Here is a 21,003-nt window from a genome sequence, read left to right as displayed (position 1 = left end):
AGCAAACCCATAGCCGACGTCTGGAGCAGAGTGCCACCTCTGCCCTTAGACAGCCACAGCAGACCTCAGCTGGCAGCCTGCATTATTTATAACAGAGGTGTGCAAAGTTCCTTCTCAATAATTAATCCCCTCATGGACAATACCAAATTACAGCCCCTACCTGCATTGTCTATTTTTATTTTAAATACTGACGCCTGGTCACTCGAGAATGATGATTTTGAAAAGGTCTAAACAAGTTGTGACAGATTTCAGTGTGGCTCAGAGAGCTGCTAACTCTGACTAGTCTCACCATCAACCTCACCCTCATCTGCAGCATCAGAACCTCTTTTCATGACCACAGGTATATTTATTTGCAAAATAATCATAGAATCACAGATTATGATTATAACGTATGAGCAAAGCACTTTCAACTCATTTAATATCATGTTTGTTCAGATTTGTTATACTTTTTGTATTATCTGCAGCATATCAGCTAGAACTCAGCACATCCTTATTCATTCTGTAAAATATTTCTCCAGCCCTCTCTGGCTCTCACAAGGATTTTATTTTATTTATTTTTTGTTTTGTTTTTATATATATGCAACAATTTCTGTGCAAGGAACTAAGTTCTCAATCAATAACCAGGGAATACATTACAAACAGGTCACAATCCCCACTCCCACATACTCGAAGAGTTTGTTTTACCTCTCTGTGAAGCATGTCCAAAGCTGTTTGAATATTATAGGTGTAGTTTTCGGGAGAATAGCGTATCTGTTGAAATAAGAGGGTTAAATTTCATTGTCAATCGGTTTACTCAGGCAGATTCAACTGATTGTCTGGAGTCTCTCGCAGCAGTGCTCACATTTCTAATTCTTGGGTCAAGAGTAACAGAGTCTTACGTAGAACTTCTCTGTCTCTGCTTTTCTTCTTTCCTGTCACAGCTGCCTTACTCCCAAGAAAACATCTTGCAGCCACAGAATAGCAGTGAGGGAGATTCAAATTCAGGGGGCATTATCAGTCATTACAGCATCCTCCACCCCATGCTGGTTTAGGCCACTCTTAAAAACATGGCCAACACCTCATTAATGGGGACCATCATTGGAAGAGATAATTTTTTTGTAAAAGGAATATTATTTCTGCTGTATGGAATATTAGCAACATGCGTCGCGTGTACTGCTTACCTCCTACAAATAATAACTGGCACTGCTGTGTCCTACACAGTAAAATGTACCAGAGAAACTTTGTAGTTCTCTAGGAATTAAAACACTTTACATACTTGCTTCTTACCATCAGTCTCACTGTTCAGTTTGAGTGGTTTGACTCATCTAATTCAACTGTCTCCATCTGACTTCTATTTCTTCACTCGTGGAACTATTCCAGAGTCAGATAAACTTCCTCATTAGAAACATTTCTTTCTTTCTCATTTTAAGCCTTAATCCTCCTTGATTTTATTTCAAGCAGAAGTTCCCTGTGAGCCCCACTGGCCTCCTCTACAAAACTGGACAGCTCAGCTCCCTTATTCAGTCCCTAAGTCAAAGTTCACCACAAGCATTATGGTTGGCACAATCTGTGGCTATGCAACATACATGAAGAATCATCCTGATCTTCAGATACCGACCTATCTTCCAGCCACCCACCCTTGTGTGCAAACACCACTTTGTTTCTGGGTCAGGAGCGGAAAGTAATAATGGGTAAATTGCCCTTTCACTGTTTTATAACCATTTTATTGTGCTTCTTTGTTGTTTTTCTGATCTGAAATTAATCATGAAAAAACAAAAGTATGTGCTCTGCTGCTTGTTAGTAGATAAGACAATAACATTTCATCACTATCTGAGAAGTCTGCCAGTCTTTCACCTCCTCTATAATCATATAGATCAAAGGTTACATATAGTATGCGTATATATCTTATACTGTGTTGTACTATATATAATTGCATCAGCACAAGCTGTGGGTAAAACCATTCCCATAGCACTGAAGCTGGTAAGAGAGCACTAAGTGAGATGCTTGTATGACTGTGCACAAGGCAAAGGAAAAAGGAAAAACCTTGACCGTATCTTTTATCTACGGGTGGTAAAGTGATTAGACAGCAGAAAGTTATCTTACTTGACAGCAAAAGAAAGCAGCCACAATTATGTAACTTACAGGTGTTCTAGAGCTATCTCTCTTTTTATCATAACATTAGGGTGAACAATCTAAAGGTCTCAACACAGCTAATTAGCAGAGCTGCAGAAATGAGACCTGCCTTATTCATTCTCAGGTGCTTACCCCACTGAGTGCCCTCTCACCCAGTGCAGCGCACACAGACCCAATGCCCAGGCTGGCCAAGATCGCGCTGCAGGCAGTGAGTGACTTACTGGATCCTCGCAGAATTTGCATAGGTCATTTCCTCCTATGAAGAGTGTTACAAGCTTCCAGTCAGTCTGCAAATTTATTCTCTATGCACAAAAAGAGACCGAATGAAAGTTACGAGGAAAAAAACATAATAATAAAGGCTGAGCAACAGAATAAACACAAATTTAACATTTCTCAGGAGACCTCAGGGGACTTGTACTTCTCTGTTGCTTCACAACAAAATGAATTTGTAGTCATGGCTTGATGTACAAACTACTATGATCTAAATAAGGTTTATAATATCAGTAATACTATCCAAAATTACTGGCTTCTGAAAAATAGTGCTTAAAAAAATCCACCTATATACTTTTTACCTTTTTTTTTTTTTTTTTTTTAGTAATATCTTGTGTACGCACCGACTGACTCCTCCTGCAGCTCTGGGAATACGTCTTCATTGCAAAAATGATAGTATGTGTTTTACTGTGTCATAAATAATGCAGTTATACTGCTGGAAAACCCTGAAGGGCAACATATTTCAGTCTTGCTGTGAGAGAAACTACATAGAATAGACGGGCATTATTGACTATTTAGCAACACTGGTTAAAAAAAAAAAAAAAGTATTTATTCTCTGAAAGCATTTTGCAAAGCAATAACCAATGCAAGGTAATTATGCTACAGTAAGCATACACCTTCTTAGCTTTGAGGAAGGGTTTAGATATTATTAGTACCATGTAGCTGATGTTGTTCTTGATACCTTGCCACTTTTCAGTGCAAAACACCACTAAGAAAAGCAACAATAGTACATCAGCCTCAAGTGGTTTTAAAAGTGCCTATCTTCAAAGGCAGAAGGCAACATCTCCCAGCTGATAAACACACTGTTCAGTAGTTTGGTCTCAAAATGTACTTATCCAAATTAAAAGAATGAGGGGAATAATTTCCTCCTGAGCTATACAGTTGTTTTAAAAAGAGAAAAAAAAAAAAAAAAAAAGAGCTCTTAAATCAAAGATGTGTTATCACTAACGTGAACATTCTTTCTAGTTAATTCATTAAATAAAAGGTTTTTTTTCATTCATTTCTTTTGTGTGATGTTTCTAAGCCAATAAATATGACAGAGTACTGCTTAGAGGCCTCAACAAATACTGGTTTGAATGAAAACTATCCAAACACTTCATTGTTAGCTGCTACCCCTTTTAATCTCATTTCAGATATAGCCTGAGTGAATTGTTGTTTACAAGTGCACAAAAAGGAAGGTATATGTAAATATTTTTACCAACATGTATTCACCAGAATATTTATACTAGACACGTACACACAGTTATCTTGAAGGCTTTTTGGCTGCTTTCCAAATGCACAATTGGAAAACCAAAATAATATCACGTAACCTAGGTCACTGATTGCATAGCAAATTTGTCAAAATACTAATAGCAAACATTCAAAGCAGTAGTTATGTGAAAAATATGCAAGTAATCCTCAGCCTAATATGTGTCTTATAGACCATTAATCAAATAATTTCTAACAACAAATGTGGTAAGGCAAAAGTCAGCTGGTTACCAACTCAGAAAAGGGACTAAATAGTTTTTAAAGGAAAATAAGTCTTTCCACATGTTCACTCCATATGATTTGCCATTTGTAGAGGTTGCCCTCAACATCCAGCATGTATCTTCTTGGCTGGCAAAAATGTGTTCTTACAAGATAATTAATAGCATCATGGCAAAATCCTATCAGAGAAAAAGTTCTGTCATATTGCAGGGTGTTGTAGGTTCAAGGGGAGGCAACTACACTGAAATTACCAGCCACTTGTGGTAGAAATGATAGGGAGATTACAATTATCTGGGTTTGATAGCTTTATCCTAGCTAAAACCAGGATAGGTTTCTCATTAACTTTCTTCCTAGTAGCTGGTGTGGCGCTGTGTTTAATATATTTAGAATGAGAATAAAGTTGATACTACACAGAGTCGAGGACTTTTCTGCTCCTCGTGCTGCCCTGCCAGCCGGCAGGCTGTGGGTGCACCAGGAGCTGGGAGGGGACACAGCCAGGACAGCTGGCCCCAGCCAACCAAAGGGATGTCCCACACCACGTGGAGTTGTGCTCAGAGATAAGACCTGGGGGAGTTAGTTGGCTGGGGGGGACTGTAATTTTTCACAGCCTGGCTGGTCATGAGTCAGTGGGTGGTGAGAATCGCATTGTGCACTCACTTTGTTTATTCTTCTTGTTGTAGTGTTTTCTGCTCTCCCCTCCCCCTTTTTCTTAGCCCCTTCTAATTAAGCTATCCTTATCTCAACCCACAAGTTATTGCACTTTTAATTCCCCAGTCCCACCACAAATGGGGGCAGTGAGCAAACAGCTGCGTGGTGTCAGGCCACCTGCAGGGTTAAACCACAGCAGTCCTAACACGTGCTGGTACAAATTCAGTTAAGACAAAACTACAGATGATTTTGTACTGACTCACACTTGGCACCAAGGAATGCTACACTGTACACTGTTGTACACATAGCTTTATGTCTGGCGTCTGCTGTTGGTCTGTTGTGCTGTTAGAAACAAATGATGCCACATAATTTAATTCTTCTAAAGATATCAATGACGTGTTAAACTCACAGTATCATTCTTCATTCGATCCACCAGTCTTCTAACCTGTGCAGGAACATCCCTAAAAATTAATAAGAAAATTAATTCTGTATAGATATCAAGGTAAGGAGGAAAGTCAATGAATTGACATCCCTAACTAAAAAAAGGAAAAAACTGGGAAACTCCTTTTTTTATTATATGCAGGATGAGAGGTATGATTACTCAAAAAGGCTATATTTTGAGACAGTGATGCGGAAAAAAAAAAAAAGTGAGAAAATGGCATACAAGAGGCACTTGACCTCTTTGCAAATGCTGCATAGTTACACTTTTATAAACTGTATAGAAAATAACTGCACTACCTCAAAACAAATGCACTGTGCTCCTTCCCAGCATCAGACAGATGCTATTAATACACACATCACTGAAGTATCCATGCGTGTGTCGATGTTATTACATGGCCTCAAGCCACTGATGCATGTTTTATAAGAAGTGTTCCCAAGTGGAAAAAAAAATTATATGAATTTCACTGAAGACTGAGCATAGTGGTCTCTAGTTAATTCCCAGCTCTGCCACAGACTACTCATAAGCAATCCATAATTTTCTTTTGGTTTCTCTACATGAAACTGTGGTCCTACCAACAAGAGGGTTTGAATATACCTCTTATAAAATGGGAATATTCACGACAGGGATATGAAGCTTTCTGACTGGTGCCTGTAAAGTGCTTTGGGCTTCTTGGTTGAAAATATTTCAGAAGCTTTGCCTTTGCTGATGATTTACTTGATGGAGATAAGAAAAACTTTAAAGCCTCCATCACATTTCTCATCCTTCCTACTAGTGATGGGCTCAAGAATTACATTTGGGTTTGCCAATCAGTTTTATCTGCACTCTTGTCAAACTCCATAGTTTGCACCTTTTATTTATTTATTTTTTAAGTTAAAAGTGAGTTTTATTTTCTGTTAAAAATAAGAGTTTTCCTCTTACTCTGACTTATCCCCTGCCACTGCTTGGTTGAGCGCAGCATTTTCCGTAGTCTCCCTTCCAGTGCCAGTAGAATAACCAATCAGGGATGGGTTGAACTCACGAAGAATATCTGCAGAAAAAGAAAGCACCCTGAAATGTTGCTTACTTAGCAGGTAACAAGTGGGGTTATAAAGATTAGATCTTAGTAAAAGAGCATTTAAATACTTTAAGACATACCTACCAAAAAACCTCAAAGCATAGTAAATGCGTAAATATTACCTTGCCTTCAGATTTCTGAATTTCAAGCATTCAGATATCATAGAATCACGGAGTGGTTTGGGCTGGAAGGGACTTTAAAGACCATCTAATTCCAACCCCCTGCCATGGGCAGAGACACCTCCCACTAGACCAGGTTGCCCAGAGCCCCACCCAGCCTGGCCTTGAACACCTCCATGCATCATGACCTAATACGATCACATGGGCTAGCTATACATTTTTGTTGGGTAACTGAGTCTGAGTATGCTCAGGCAGGAGCCATTACATTAACTAGAGGTGGGTAGGAATCAAATCCTTTAGCCTGATCTCCCTGGATGCATTAACCCTAAAGACCTAGATCCCGCTGCAGATCTTAGATTGCAAAGCAGCCTTACAGACTGTTTGATTCATCTATTCCCAATACATTTTAGACAGAATTATAATCAACAGAATACAGAAACAACTGAACCCCTGGGAATTACAAAATACACGGTTAAGTCATGCACAACAAATTACAGTCTGGCTGTTACACAACTTCTGCTCAGCACTGGACATTGAATACAAAGTGATCCATTCTGCCATGTTACAAATTGTAAAGTCTGTCTTCACCGCTTTTCCTTTTTATTTTAACATGTGCTTTAATAAACAACTCTAGATATTTATCAGGTTTACAGAAAAAAAACACTTACTTGCTAGTGTTGTGACCGTGCTTATGTTTTCATTTCCTCCAACACTGTAAAAAAAAAAAAAAAAAAGAAAAAAATGTTCCAAAATATGATGGACTTCTTAAGGTAGTGGACTAAGTAGGAGAGCTCCCCCTTATGAGTTTTCTATAGATGTACACAGCACGTTCTCTGGTGGTTGTTTGTATTAAGTCAAAGCAAGCTCTTTGTGTGCATACCAAAAGGGTTGCAAATTAGAGACTGCCATAATCATAATTATATTAATATCCCCGTACACTAACTGCCCTTTCAGTCTTCGCATCTTGTGGCATATGTTAAAACATTGCTGACAGAAATAAGAATTTTAAAAAGCTACCACTTAGCTATCGTTATCCCTATTAAAATATTTATTACTTCCATTTCTAGTTAACAAACCCTTTGTATCCACAAAAACAAGTTCTAAAAGTAGATATTTCAGAGAGATAAATACACTCAACACTTTTCCTACCTCCCAACTCCCCAACCCAATCTCACTTTGCTGGAAGAATACTGCTAGAGCGGTAAAAATCACCATCTTCTGTACTCTGTAGCCTTCCTTATACTGTAGTGGAAGCTTGTACTCTTTATCCAAAAACATCAGTAGAATATTATTGATCAAAATCTTAAAAGTTGTACTTACAACTCATCTCTAGTACTCCTTTAATTTGGAACAGAATATTTTGAGGTGTTCTAGTACCTCTTCAAACCTCTATAGAGCTGCAGTTTCTCAAATGAGTAAGAAACAATGAGCAGAAAATCAGCCTGACAGGCTTGGTGTTAAGTCTTATGCTTGCAAGTTAGTAAGTGAACATGATTACCTTTCTTCAGAATAGCTTTTGGACCTGTCTATTAAAGTGCTGCATACATATTAAAGTAATATGTAAGATTCTGGACTAATGATAAGCTGTTCTGAGTGATGTAAGCAATATTGGGAAAGGGTCAAGGAAATAGAGACTATGCATGAAATAGAAGCAGGAAAAAGATCACATTCTGCCTTTTTGTAGACCATTGATTTTAACCGAGACAAACAGGTCACATGGGCTGTAATGGGGAAGAGCAGACAAACAGTAGAAATAGCAGGGACAAACACAGAATGCCTAAGTGGTGCAATGAGCTCCAGAAGCCCCCTTTGCAATTGTTGCAATGATGAGAGGAGAAAGGGGCCATCTTGATGAGGACCCCATTTCATCTATGTATACAGGCTTATGCCAGCCAGACTATATCGTACTCTAGGTAGCTACTAGTTTGAATATTGTATTTAACATGAATAAAAACACAACCATCTGTCTCCATGTAAAACTGTAGTCAAATTTGCTCTTCACTAGTCTCCGTTGGTTACCTAAAATCAAGTATACATACCAAAACTTTAAGAAAAGGGGTTCTCTCCCATTGATGGGAATTCTTGGGACTCACCTCCAAGAAAGACCTCGGTACTGAGTCAGGACATCCAGAACATCATGGGGATTGGATGCTGCCCCATTACCTGCCTAGAAGCAGAGAAGTGGAGTTCACCTTTAGAAAATAAGAAATGCTACAGTAACTAGTTCTTTGACTGATCCTAGTGAAAGTAATTAAAGAGGATGTTAATGAGTCAAGCTACATCATCTTTCCAAAATATAACAGATCTTTGTTCTCAAGAGAATCAAGGGCTGAGGGCATTTCAACTCTGCTCCAGTGAATTACCCTCCTCTATCAAATTTTTGATTAGAAGAAGTGAGGCAAAGTTGATTGAGTGTGTTCAAAGTGTTCATATAACTCTAAATTTGCATAAGGAATAAATAAGACAGCAGTGGTCTTGAATGAATAATTTTTTGTAATGTTTGTCATTTAAAATTAAAACTTGGTACAATGATTTTGTCTTCCTTCTCCCAGTTTCCCCAGGAAAAGGGATTACAAGAGTTTAATGTAGCAATTATTACAGAAATAAGCAGCATGAATTACGATCTGCGCAATGAAGCTGTTATCACTGATTGGAGAATCACCGTCAGTCTAGGAGTAAACCTTTCATGTAGTTCTAGGAACGATGCTAAAAGATTCTTTATATAAGTTACTTATTGCACCTCATGATCTACCATAATTTTACTCAAATATTTAGTCAGTGTAGGAGGACATGGTTTTATAGACTTTGGTATTATCATACATATACACATTTGCTGAAGTTTTTTTTCTTTCTATTTACACTGCTTACTAATGGTTTTGAAGGCCAACACCTTGAGAGCTGTGTAGAGTCAATAAGGAAATGCATGTTACAAGTCCACTCTAGTAAGGTGTTTTTGCTGCTGTACAATCTAATCTCACAGTTCTTTCTTGTTCAGCACTCTTGTGTACTTTAAATGGGAACCATGCACACATTTGACCCATGGTCTGATTGCCAGTCAGTCAAGGTGAAGTATGGAAAAGGGTATGCGAAGACTGCTTGGCCCAATAGGGCATAATTATATACATTCTCTCTTGGATTAAAATTCAGAAGTGCTCTTTCATTGCTTGTTTTAATGCTGGTTATCCAATGATCTTTACTTACTGTGAGTGAATCTCCCAGGGCAGCAATCACCTGAATATCTGCTGGTCTCAAGTTATGAACTGATAAAATAAAAGCAGCATTAGGAAAGGAGGAAATAAAGAAAACTTCAAATTGTGATGGTTATCAGAATTTTTCTTTAGGATGAACGTAAAGCATTACAAAGACAGTATCTTAATACACATGATGACATCGGCTCAGAATGCCACCGACAGTCATCCAAACAATTCTTGGTACCTTAGTTTTACATTAGCTACACTGACAAGGGAAGCAGTAAGGTATCAGCCTTACATCTGTGCTGACTCAAGTTCCCTCTAACCGGTGGGAACCACTGAAAGGCAGGCACAGCCAGCACAGGGCTGTGATTTTATCATCACAGTTTCTGAGAGAAGACAAAACACACCTGGGACAGGATTCTATGTGTCTCTCTGCACTGACAACTTCCTGGCTTTTCCACTGTCACTTCTTGGCTTGCACATGGAAAGTGCAGTTGCATAAGCTGTCACTGTCCCTGAGGGAAAACTTGCATCTTGCTATACAACTATTTGTGTTGTTCCAGAGGATTTTTAAATCACAGTCAATAGAACGCACTGCTTCAAAGAAAAAAATGTACCTTTTCTAACCAAAAACAGTTCCTGCTCCTCTTCTACCATCAAGTGAAGTGACTCTACAATAAAATTGCATAAAACCATACCTGAAACTGGAACCGTATCGGAAGGGCTCTGGTTGGAACAAGGAATATTTGTTCCATAACTTCTCTCCTAGGAAGGGACAGTGCAAGACTTTATGTCAGACTCATCGTGCTCTGGTCATGACGAACCATTTATGTCTAAGAGTATTATGTTAATAGCCTTCCTCCACATACTTTGTGCACATCTACCCAGCTCAGCCTTTCCTTTTTTGGCCATGCCAAAAACCACCCTCTGAAGGCAGACAAGCGCAGACTGTTCACAAATTGTATGGCCACATCAGCGCAGCACTGCTCTTGTCTACTATTAGGGCCAATTATTTCAGACTCTGCGCCATGCTACGTTTAGCTAAGCAACTGTTTGTGCGTCCATACTCTGATCTAGGTGAGCTCGCATTCTTTTGTGAAAGTCTGCTTGAACATCACCAGAATATCCCCACATTAAACTGTACCTTTGACAGCAGGCCACAAGCCTGCCTTCTTGAGGCGCAGTCCTACAACATGATGGCCAGGCTGTTGGACAGTGCTGTAGGCACAATCTGATCTAGTTTCTTCCACAGTAAAACTAAAGGGCCCCATTTCCGTTGTCTTCTTATCCCAGGGAACTTAATATTGTTATCCAAAAATTTAAAAAACATTCTTAATAGTGAACATGAGACTTAATATAGGTTGGCTGAAGACCTCTACCCTGAGTTATACTCTACAGGACCCATCAAGGATAAAATGTGCTATTAAGTGTCTGACTGACTATTTAGCCAAGCATGGAAATAGAGCTTTTTATTCAGTTTTCCCAGGTAACGTTTTTTAATTAGGCTCCAACACAATTCCACCCACCTGCCCCACTCCCTGGAATACATTTAGTCCATTTGCTGTAAACAGTTTTACCGTACCTGAGATCTTTCTTTGATGTTTGATGTCTCTGGGGTAGATGAGTAATTACTATTTCTATACGTGAAGAAGTATGGATTTTCCTGCAGAAGTAAGAACATTGTTTTTATTATTGTTATTTTAAAACCAACAGTAGTGAAAACAGTCAGCTGACGTTACCTTCTTCTGGATATGTTTTCCATGAGAAGAAAATCTATACAATATTTATTTTTGAATGAAATTGTACTGGTGAAGTAAGCCAGGTTAGACCTGAAAATTGAGCCCTGGAATGCCCTAGGCACAGCACTGCCTCTTGCCTCAAACCTAACATCAGACAAAACAGATAATTCAATGTCTTTGATGCTTTAATTGCTGTTCAGTGAAGCTTTTTGATGCCAGTAATGTTTTATCACTATTAAATTATTGAAGTCAGTGCTTAAATGCAAAAACATTCAAAAACCAGTTCTTTGAACCTCAGAGATGTCCAGACCTTGAAGACAGTACTGGGTTACTGACAGTTTCAGTCAAATCTGACAAAAGACAGAGTCAAGTCACAGAAAAGTCAAAGGATGAAAAATGTATGGATTCAATTTTATTGTTGACATAGCTTTTAATATTGATAATGGTTTACTTGTTATTCACAATTTATTATTATTTTTATTCAAAAGTCAGCTAATCTGAATTATCTGTGGTTTAACTAAACTTTGTCAAGAGCTCTTGCTTTCAGAGTTTCATCATAGTAGAACAAAGATTCTGTGTCAAGGAGTTTTAGGAATGTTAAATTTTCAGCAGTGCAGTATTTTTGGGAAGTGCGTGTTTCTAAGAAATTCAGAAGATGACAACAATATTTGAAAGCTTGGAAATTCTGCAAAGAGTAAATAAAAATCTCATAGTAATAAGGAAATCCTTTTACCTGAGATGGACACTGGATCTGAAGCAGTTTTGTGAAATCATAAGGCTTCTTCTGCCCAACTGGCTCCATCTGGAAAGGGACAGAACACAGGACTTGTACTCATGCTATGCAGGGGTGGGATGGGCGAGCAGCAGTAACTCAAAGGCTCTAGTGCCTCATGTTTTCCATCACATTAATACATATTAAAAGCTTGCTTTGCTTATGATTAATCTACATGCAACATATCGTATGCATACCTACAAAATCTAGGATTGAAAAACAAGGTCTCTCCCATGATTAGACTGTCATTCCATCATCATTAAAGCAACCATCCACACATTAACTTTGCTCTTGGGAATGCTGGCCAGTAGGCATTGATCTCATACCACAGCATTTGATTGCTTGCATTCGGGTTGCTTTTTTATCAGCTCAACTGCAGTAACTGTGGACATGCTCTAGGAAAAAGTATAGCTCCAACCACATTCATGATTCATTCTCTTCTTTTACAAAATGCAGTTTTTACCTTGTTGTGATTAACAAGTCACTGTTACTTCCCAGATGGGCCGGTCATGAAAAAGCAAAGTGTGGGTTATCACAGATCCACTACTAAGTCACAACTTTTTGCAGCATCCTGTCAATCCATGCAAGCCTCAACTACCATATACTTTTTGTCTGCTCCCAGGCTGTGAAAGCCATGCTCACTAACATTTGAGAAAGGCATGCTTGGGAAACCTTTCTTAGCTTTCTACAGTTTACTATATATTCATCTATAGAGGGAACACATGGACTTTTGCGTGGGAAGAAAAGCAACTGACTGAAACTTTGAAGTAAAAATGATATTATTGAAACTTTTGAGAAAAATTCAGCTCAGATTCAGACTATACACTTGAGGACTTGTTGAAGTCCACACTGCTTTAGCTCAGGAGAAAGTACAAAATCCCTAATGTAAATGGAAAACTAAAAATAATCTATTTGGTGATACATTTGTGTTTCGTTAACCCTTTCCTTCTGTCTTGTGAACACTACCTTCATGTACTCCTTAAGCTGCAAACTCATTTGACAATAGTCAGAAACATGGAATGAATGTTTCAAATGACAAAGATCACTCCTGTAATGGCTGTAACTCACTCAGCTAAAGCCTTGCTAATTTATCCCACTTTGCAGAACTGTTTCTTTTATCTACATTTACACACATACTACACAACAGCAAAAGGTGCACTCCAACTCTGCAGAGAGGCTTGATAGTATTTACATTTGCTGGCCTTTGTTTATCTTCCAACAAGATGGAGAGATAAAAAAACTATTCCATAATTCATAACTCAGTACTGACAGCACAATGTGGTAAATACCATGAAGAATCACTTCACCTGTTCCTGCACCTTGCTGGGAGCTAATTAAATTGCAGTCACACCCAGAGGAGTTGGTCACTGTTTGAAATTCCTCAGCGAATCTCTGCTCAGCTTGCGCTACCAGCAGCAGCTGCCAGAAGCAGCAGACTACATAAGAAACCAGACTGAAGGCATTAAAAAATGCAGCAGTAACAGGCTTGACGTCACTGATATATTCTGGGCAGGAATGTAGTATTCTATTTTGGTTACTCCATCAATGAAGATAACATTGAAAAAATCAGCAAACTAGGGAAGAGGATTACAAAGTCAGATTCATTCAAATAAGTACTTGAAGAATAGAGTTTGTATTTGCTTTTGAAAGATGTATATAAGGTATATCCCTGAAATATGCAAAATAATGAAGCCCAGAGAGAAGATACACTGGGGACTGATACTTTCCCATCCTCATAGGACAAAAATTAAAATAGCTGTTTAACAGCATTCTTAAAAGGAAATATTCTGCCAGGACAGAATCACCCTACTGAACATGGGACAAAAGTGGTATTTCATGGCTAGTAATGAATTGCAAATAAGCATTAGCCACTTGTATGTTGTTGGGTGATAGAGCTTTATTTCTCCAGGAAGCAATTTATTCTAGATTGCTGAGACACTGTTCTCCCAAGGAAAACCAACAGTTTCTATGCAGGAGAGCTGCAAGGTTCTGAGGTCCTGATCATAGGAAGTCAGGCATTAAGTATGTGCTGTGGTCAGCCAAAACCTACTCTGAATCCTAGCACGTCTGTCATAAAAGCAGGTTAGGGGCTGGTGTACTCTGGAAATGCAGCGGTTTCTAAGTGAGTGTAAACCACTGAGTGCAGAAGGGAGACAGGTACAGCCTCATGCAGGTGCTGTTCCCTTTCAGGTTCTTGCCTGGTTTCAGTTTGTTTCTCTCTGGGTTGCAGGATGTTTTCTGGTGGCCTTGTCTGTTACACAAAAGAATGCCAGACACAAGTGCAGGAGCTTCTGGCCTAAGTTCTTTACGCACATGAAAGGAGCTTTGCCCTCTTACATATTTCCCCAGATAAAGTTGTAGGCATTTGCCAAAATTAATCAGACTCTTTGTGGTAAACATCAAAGCTGTCAAATAAACAAACAGCCTCTCAGCCCTTCCTAACTACCCAATGTCATTCAGCTGACTGTTCTCTGATGTGCTTAGCATTTGAATTGCATTGCTCCTAGATAACTAGGAAGGTTTCGGGAAAATACCCAGCTATGCCTAAGACAAGTCCTTAGCACATACCAGCTCAGCTTCTTCTCAGCTAGACTGAAGTCCAGTGCTACTGCCAATTGCTGCTAGATTTTCAAGGTTTTGCCCTTTGGCCAAGTAACAGTTAATCATTCCAATGAAGGGGCAGGTATGAAGCCACAAAACAGCATAAGGGCATACGTCAATATAAGGACAGCCCAGCAGAAGCAGGAGGAGACAAACACTCTGAATGCAGTTTTTAGGCACTTCCTCATTCTACTGTTTGCTGCTCAATAAATCATGATCTTGATTTCCTAGCAGTTCCCAACAGTTGCTTTTTTTTGGTTTTGTTTTTAAACATTACACGGTCAGCATAAACTATTAGCTCTACCGAAAAGGACAGATAGAGTGAACCTTGTTGGATGAGGACACTTGCCAGTGTGCTTTTTACACTGAAAGCATCTTTCATACCATCTGCTTTTCTAAAATGGCAGAATACCATCACAGCCAGCTAAGGAAACCTAACCAGGAAAGTACCTTTCTGATAATTGCCAGCTGTGCTAAGAAAATTTCATTAAAGAGAGGCATCTGGAAAGAAAAAGGGAAAAGGCGTTGTTAAGAGAACACCACCGTTCCTTCAAACCAACAGCAACATGTGGCTTTGGCACATCTTGTTCTTCCTCCGGATCATCCAGATTGTCCCCTCTCTATAGGGGCCACTTCACACTGAGGAAAAAACACTGAAATAAAAATAAAGCCAGTAGTTGAAAATGAGGAAATGTGCACAGACCAAAAAAAAAAAAAAAAAAAAGCACAGAGAAAGAAGGCTCTTCTGATGGCAGAAGCTGACAAGAAAAAACGTATCTGAAGGGACAGAAGGAATTTGCTGCTAGCTAAGTGTAAGAATTTGAGAGGGCACAAAAGAGAAACCAGTGCTGGATTAACTGAGTACATTTGCAATAATTATCAAACTTCAGGAGAGAAATCCTGGCCCTCTCCCCTTTTTTCAGTGTCTAGGTTTTAAGGAAGCAATATAGCTGATTCAGAATGGGGATGATACATGTATTATCGTAACTCCTTGCAAAGAATATTGAAGATACCTAGCACTGACATTTTGCATAAATTGAAATCGGAAAAGTTGGACTGCAAGTGGCCATAGAAATAAAAGATTTATAGGATATTTAGAGAAAAGAAAAAAAAAAAAAAAAAAAAAAAAAGTGAAAACCATTAGAAGCACGTGAAACCAGATAATTGCATGGTCTGGAAAGAGAGATGGATATTACTCAGACCCGGAGGTCAGTTTCCAACTGATAAGCTCTGGAAAATATAATAGGTCAGTCTGATCTACTGCTGTTCTTGGGTGAAACTCAAATTCTGACAAACTTGGTTCAGTTGGCCACAAACAATTCCTACTGGAGAGGCACAAAATGGGCTGGTAACCTGGCAGCGCTCTGGGCTCTCTCATCAGAAGTATTAATTTTCTGCACTAGTTGAAAAAAATACAGCCTTTCATTTCAAAACATAGATGATGAAAATACTGTACTAAACAGACGTAAAAGGCCATTTATAACTCATGTGGTTTGGTCTTGTCTAGGTTTAATATTTATAGTAGTTAATGTTTGTGGAAGATGTGCCACCTCTTGCTAGAGTCTTAGAGATTGTGTTTAAGTAGTAACCGCGAACTCTGCAAATATCACCACCACTGATGGGGATACCAAGACATTGGCAGTCTAAGTAACTCACCCAGTTTCTCATAGAGCTGACAGAAATAGAACGTTTTAAATTCAGACTACAGGAATCTGACTTTCAGTGTCTACTTTGCTTGTTCAGTTAGTGAAGCTAGTTACTTCATGAGACTAAGGCAAAACAACGATAAAGAAGCCAACGTGAATCTTGTCATTGCATCTACTTTACGATAGAAGAACTGAGATAGAAACTTTGACATCAGTGTGAGGAGTGTCAGAGATAACAGCAAAAAAAGATAACTGGATGCAGCACATTTGTTCAAGGTTAAAGCTTCAACGGCTGATCAATTTTTAACTCCTGAGTCTCCTACTAACTATCTGAAGTGTCAGACATAGATAGAAAGGTATCTTTTATTAGAGTGACTGTAAATTTTTTCTAGCTATGTCATCTGGTTGAATAAAGGGATTTTTCTTGTAAATCCAATTCCATTAAATGATTAGTTTAATATCTTTGATAAATGATTACATTTAATATTTTTAAAGTGACATAAACAATGGGATCAAGTGCGTTCTCAACAAGTTTGCAGATGACACCAATCTGAGTAGAGCAGTCAATACAACAGAAAGAAGGGATGCCATCCAAAGGGACCTGGACAAGCTAGATGGGTCCATGTGAACCTAATGAGGTTCAGTGAGTCCAAATGCAAGGTGCTGCACCTGGGTCAAGGCAATTCCAGACATGAGCACGGACTGGGGGGAGAACTTATTGAGAGCAGCTCTGAGAGAAGGACATGGGGATTCTGGTGGACTAAAAGCTTGACATGAGCCAGCAGTGTGTGCTTGCAGCCCAGAAGGCCAACTGCATCCTAGGCTGCATCAGCAGAGGAGTGGCCTGCGGGTGGAGGGAAGGGGGGGATTGTGCCCCTCTGCTCTGTCCTTGTGAGGCCCCACTTGGAGTGCTGCATCCAGGTCTCGGACCCCCAGGACAAGAAGGACACAGGGCTGTTACAGCAGGTCCAGAGGAGGGCCACAAAGTTGTTCAGGGGGCTGGAGCACCTTTCCTATGAAGAAAAACTGAGAGAGCTGGGGATGTTCAGCTTGGAGAAGAGAAGGCTCTGGGGTGACCTCATTGCAACCTTTCAATATTTAGAGGGGTCTTATAAAAAAGGTGGAGAGCAATATTTTCCACAGGCAGATAATGACAGGACAAGGGGGATGGTTTTACACTAAAAGAGGGGAAATTTAGATTAGAGGTTAGGAGAAAGTTCTTCACTCAGAGAGTGGTGAGGCACTGGAACAGGTTGTCCACAGCAGCTGTGGAAGCCTCATCCTTGGAGGCGTTCAAAACCAGGGTGGATGGGGCTTTGGGCAACCTGATCTAGTGGGTGGCATCCCTGCCCATGACAGAGGGGTTGGAACTAGGTGATCTTAAAGATCCCTTTCAACCCAAGGCATTCTATGGCCAACACTACAATAGCATTACTACTGCCAGAATTAGCATAAAAAGAAAGAAGAACACATCAATCTGTATGGATTTGGTTTTAAGCATGGTTATCTAAAAGGTGGTTGCAGTATAGCCTATTTCATTCGTGCTTCAGACAGTTGCAGAAATAGTTGGTGTTCTCAAATGAAAAGCCTAACACCACATGGACTGCAAAACAAGCAGAAAGTAAGTCATATCTTAAATTTAACTTAATTGGCCATGCAAATTCCTTTTAATTAAAAGAAGATTGTGTATTTTATAACCGTGTGGTATAAGAAGTTTATTAGAATAAAAGAGAAGATTTTGAGCATTTCTAAGCCAGAAGGAACATTAATATCAACATCTTATTCAAAATCACTGGTACCAAGGCACAGCCAAACATAACATGCACTAAGCAATAAAATTCTGCTTTGCTCTGGTGAGTACAAAACCAGGTGCTTGCTTTTTTATTTAAATCTCATTCATATTGGAAAGTAACTCCCTTTCCTTCATTTGTCTCTATCATCAATTTTGAAATGCAAACTGCTCCAGCTGTATGTGCATACACTCAGTTACACATACAAATGGGTAAAAAAGCGTGTTGACAGCTCAAGTCTGTAGAAGCCTCTTGCAGAATTGGACATTGTGCTCAAGCTTGATTGGGTCAGAGAGGCTGTATTTCTTTCAGACACCCTCTCTCCCCCATTAGAAGGCACCATTGATGGGCTTTCTTTAGCTGGGTAGGACATCCTGCTCTTGAAGAAGCAATGGGAGCTCATTAAGGCAGTCTATTGCATTTTTACTATGAGCAACAGCAGCAGCAGCAGACAGTTAATAAAGAAACCGACACTGTGAGTCTCAGTAAAGAGTGGGATGGATAAAAGACAGATGAGACAGAAGAGTATAATCATTATAATCTCAGGTTATGACAAGCCTCAGTTGTCACTGTGCCACTCTGCCACAGAGGTGAGGCTAGCAAAAGGGTCTGCCACAGCTCTCTTATTCCCTGGGACTTCCTGAAGGGCTACTTTGAAAGCCTTTCTGAAAAGTTGTTCATAGAAAGTAGCAGCCAAGGAACAGAAAGATTTGTCCTGGAAATGTAGGGCATTTAGCATTAGTAGACCCTCTGCATGGCTGAGGACAGCAGTCATGGGATGTTTGTTTCCCACTTTCCTTCCCCTTCCGGCTACTCAAAGCCTGACTGGTGTGGAGTTGCTGCTAAGCTTCTGTACTAAGACCAGTAAGTAACAGTGTCTGTGGTACTGCTCACCATGTTGTTCCAGAGAGCCACAGACAAGAAAGTATAATCTTCTTCCAGTTTTTCCACTTCTGTCTTTGACGTGGTGGTGAAGTCATCCCTGTCCTGAAAGAGAAAGCATTTAGACCATGAAAAAAGGCTTTGTGTGAAGAGATGAGACATTCGGGCACACAAGTTCTCTTTTCATAAAGTAACTTTTTATATCTACAAGAATCACAATCTCTGGTATTCCCATTAAGCCATTTGTTGTGGATCTCAGCTCCTGATGGCGTGTCAAGACAGAACAGATGCTGTTCTTATAAGTGATTGCTGTACCTACTACCGTAAGGCAGCAGTGAAGGGACAGCAGTATCCAAGAGCAGACTCTGCAGAGCTGAGGATAGCAGCCATGGCATGTTTCTTTCCTACTTTCTTCCTTCCCATCCCTCCCTGCTACTCAAAGCCTAGATAATGCAGGGTTGCTACCAGGTGTCTGTACCAAGTGCAGTAAGCCACAGTGTCAGCAGAAGACCACTGCTGGAGCAACAACAAAACACAATCACACTAGTGACATACAGGACATCAGGGAACCTTGCAGATGTGACCATACAAACAATTTCGAATAAACAACGCTTCCTCTAGCTAACACTTACAGGGGTTAAAAAACGGGGAAGCATAAAGAGTTTGTCTTAAGAGGTCATGTTTATTTTTAAATGAAAGGGAGTGAAGAGTTTGGAAAATCCACATGGTAGCCTGCTGGTCAGGTGGCTTGCTATTACAAATCAGGGGAAACTAAGAAGGTAACTATGACATAAGATGACATTGAAGGCAATAACAGAGCAATTTACTAAGGGAAAAAGTCATGTCATGAAAAGTAAGTCTGACATTTGTACACGGACCAGTCATCAACAAAACATCTGCCACAAAACGACCCAACAGCAAAGGAAGATTTTGCAATATAGCAGATCCCAGACTTCCCGGAAGACAAATTTCCTTCTTACAGTCCACTCTGTTCTGATACCAAGCTGAAGGGAGAAACAGCATAAAAACACATTCATGGAGTTGTTACAGTGCCTAGGAACTGGACCACGACTCACCACCAACATAATATGCAAATAGCCAGCAATGTTTAATGTTGGATTTTGATACCTTGCTGAGTAAGCCGTTATCTAGGAAGTCATACCTTCCTCTCTCCTTTGCCAGGTCTCAGACAACCTTAACCTTTGAGCTCTCATTTAAAATCACCTGTGGTGAAGGATGTCTGACATTCCAGGCAACCCTGTCAATATATATTTGCCATTGGCTATACTAGATACAAATTCTGGACAGAATTCATTTCCAGGATCCCAGACTGCATTAATCTCAGTTTATTTGCAGGGAGGTAGTCCTACTTTCCAATACTATTTATGAATCTTTTATCTCTTTGTTGTTTTCCCCTACCCATTTTTAAAATACTTATTGTTAACCTCTTTTGGCTTTGATTCCAAACACACACAAGCATAATGGGAGTGAATGAGCAAGGATGACTGCAAGGATAGAGAAAAACTAGCAGCACTGTCAGTTTCTGGGCACTTGTGATCTAATCTACAGATGTTCCATGAGCTGATTTCTCCAGGAACACAGCATTCAAAAAACACAGGATCTCTGAATGATGCTGCTTGAACTGAGCTGCAATCCTAGTACCTCAATGTCTGATGCCAAGATGTGTCCTGGCTACCTAATTATGCTTGTCTTCTGGCATTATACAGCCTAGATAGGAGAAAGCCAGCTGAACATTGCACTCAGTCTCACCAGACACAATCCAGAAAGAATGGAGCAGCTTGCATTTACTCACCAGTCTGAGCAACAGATTCGTTTCTTGGAAAGAAGGCTGAAGAACAACAGTGAAGTCATCTTTTTGATCATACCTTGCAGACTCTAGCAGTTTTCCCCAAGCATCCTGAATAGACAACCATATAATCAGATGAGTATTATTTTGTATAGTGTAATATATGTGCAATTCATTGGAGTTTAAAGTGAACTAAAATTATCTCCTTCCCTAATAAACCACAAGAATCAAATTCTGTAATCCAGAACAAAGACAGTAATTAAATGAAATCTTCTTATGCAATAGTTAGAAACTCCTTGTGGCTACAAGAGAGCTACCCTGAATTACTATCACTTTCTTTGAAAGAATAGCATGCTTAGCAAGGAAATAAAATTTCATGCTTATTTGCCTCTCTGCTGTTTCTAAAGGGATTACAGCACAACTATTGTTGTCTTACAGAAAGTTTCCATCTAAGTCACGT

The 21,003-nt window shown here is 39.5% G+C and overlaps 1 protein-coding gene across 11 annotated transcripts in view; it reads right to left on the bottom strand.

Annotated features, from left to right (window-relative positions):
• PLB1 (phospholipase B1) overlaps positions 1–21,003 on the bottom strand; it is an 89,986-nt gene that overhangs the window by 45,595 nt on the left and 23,388 nt on the right. For all 11 annotated transcript variants that reach the window (XM_084514843.1, XM_084514847.1, XM_084514844.1 and 8 more), the window contains 12 exons: positions 20,550–20,654; positions 18,749–18,841; positions 11,779–11,847; positions 10,889–10,969; positions 10,005–10,071; positions 9,314–9,372; positions 8,206–8,279; positions 6,781–6,824; positions 5,858–5,966; positions 4,907–4,958; positions 2,334–2,414; positions 685–750 (listed from right to left, as the gene is read on the bottom strand). In XM_084514843.1, coding sequence (XP_084370969.1) covers positions 685–750; positions 2,334–2,414; positions 4,907–4,958; positions 5,858–5,966; positions 6,781–6,824; positions 8,206–8,279; positions 9,314–9,372; positions 10,005–10,071; positions 10,889–10,969; positions 11,779–11,847; positions 18,749–18,841; positions 20,550–20,654 — 900 coding nt within the window. The remainder of the gene's footprint in view (positions 1–684; positions 751–2,333; positions 2,415–4,906; positions 4,959–5,857; positions 5,967–6,780; positions 6,825–8,205; positions 8,280–9,313; positions 9,373–10,004; positions 10,072–10,888; positions 10,970–11,778; positions 11,848–18,748; positions 18,842–20,549; positions 20,655–21,003) is intronic.

This window comes from Aythya ferina, assembly GCF_964211825.1.
Source record: "Aythya ferina genome assembly, chromosome: 3".
NCBI lineage: Eukaryota > Metazoa > Chordata > Aves > Anseriformes > Anatidae > Aythya > Aythya ferina.
Note: the sequence above shows the minus strand (reverse complement) of the source record. Positions and strands in the feature narration are given on the sequence as shown.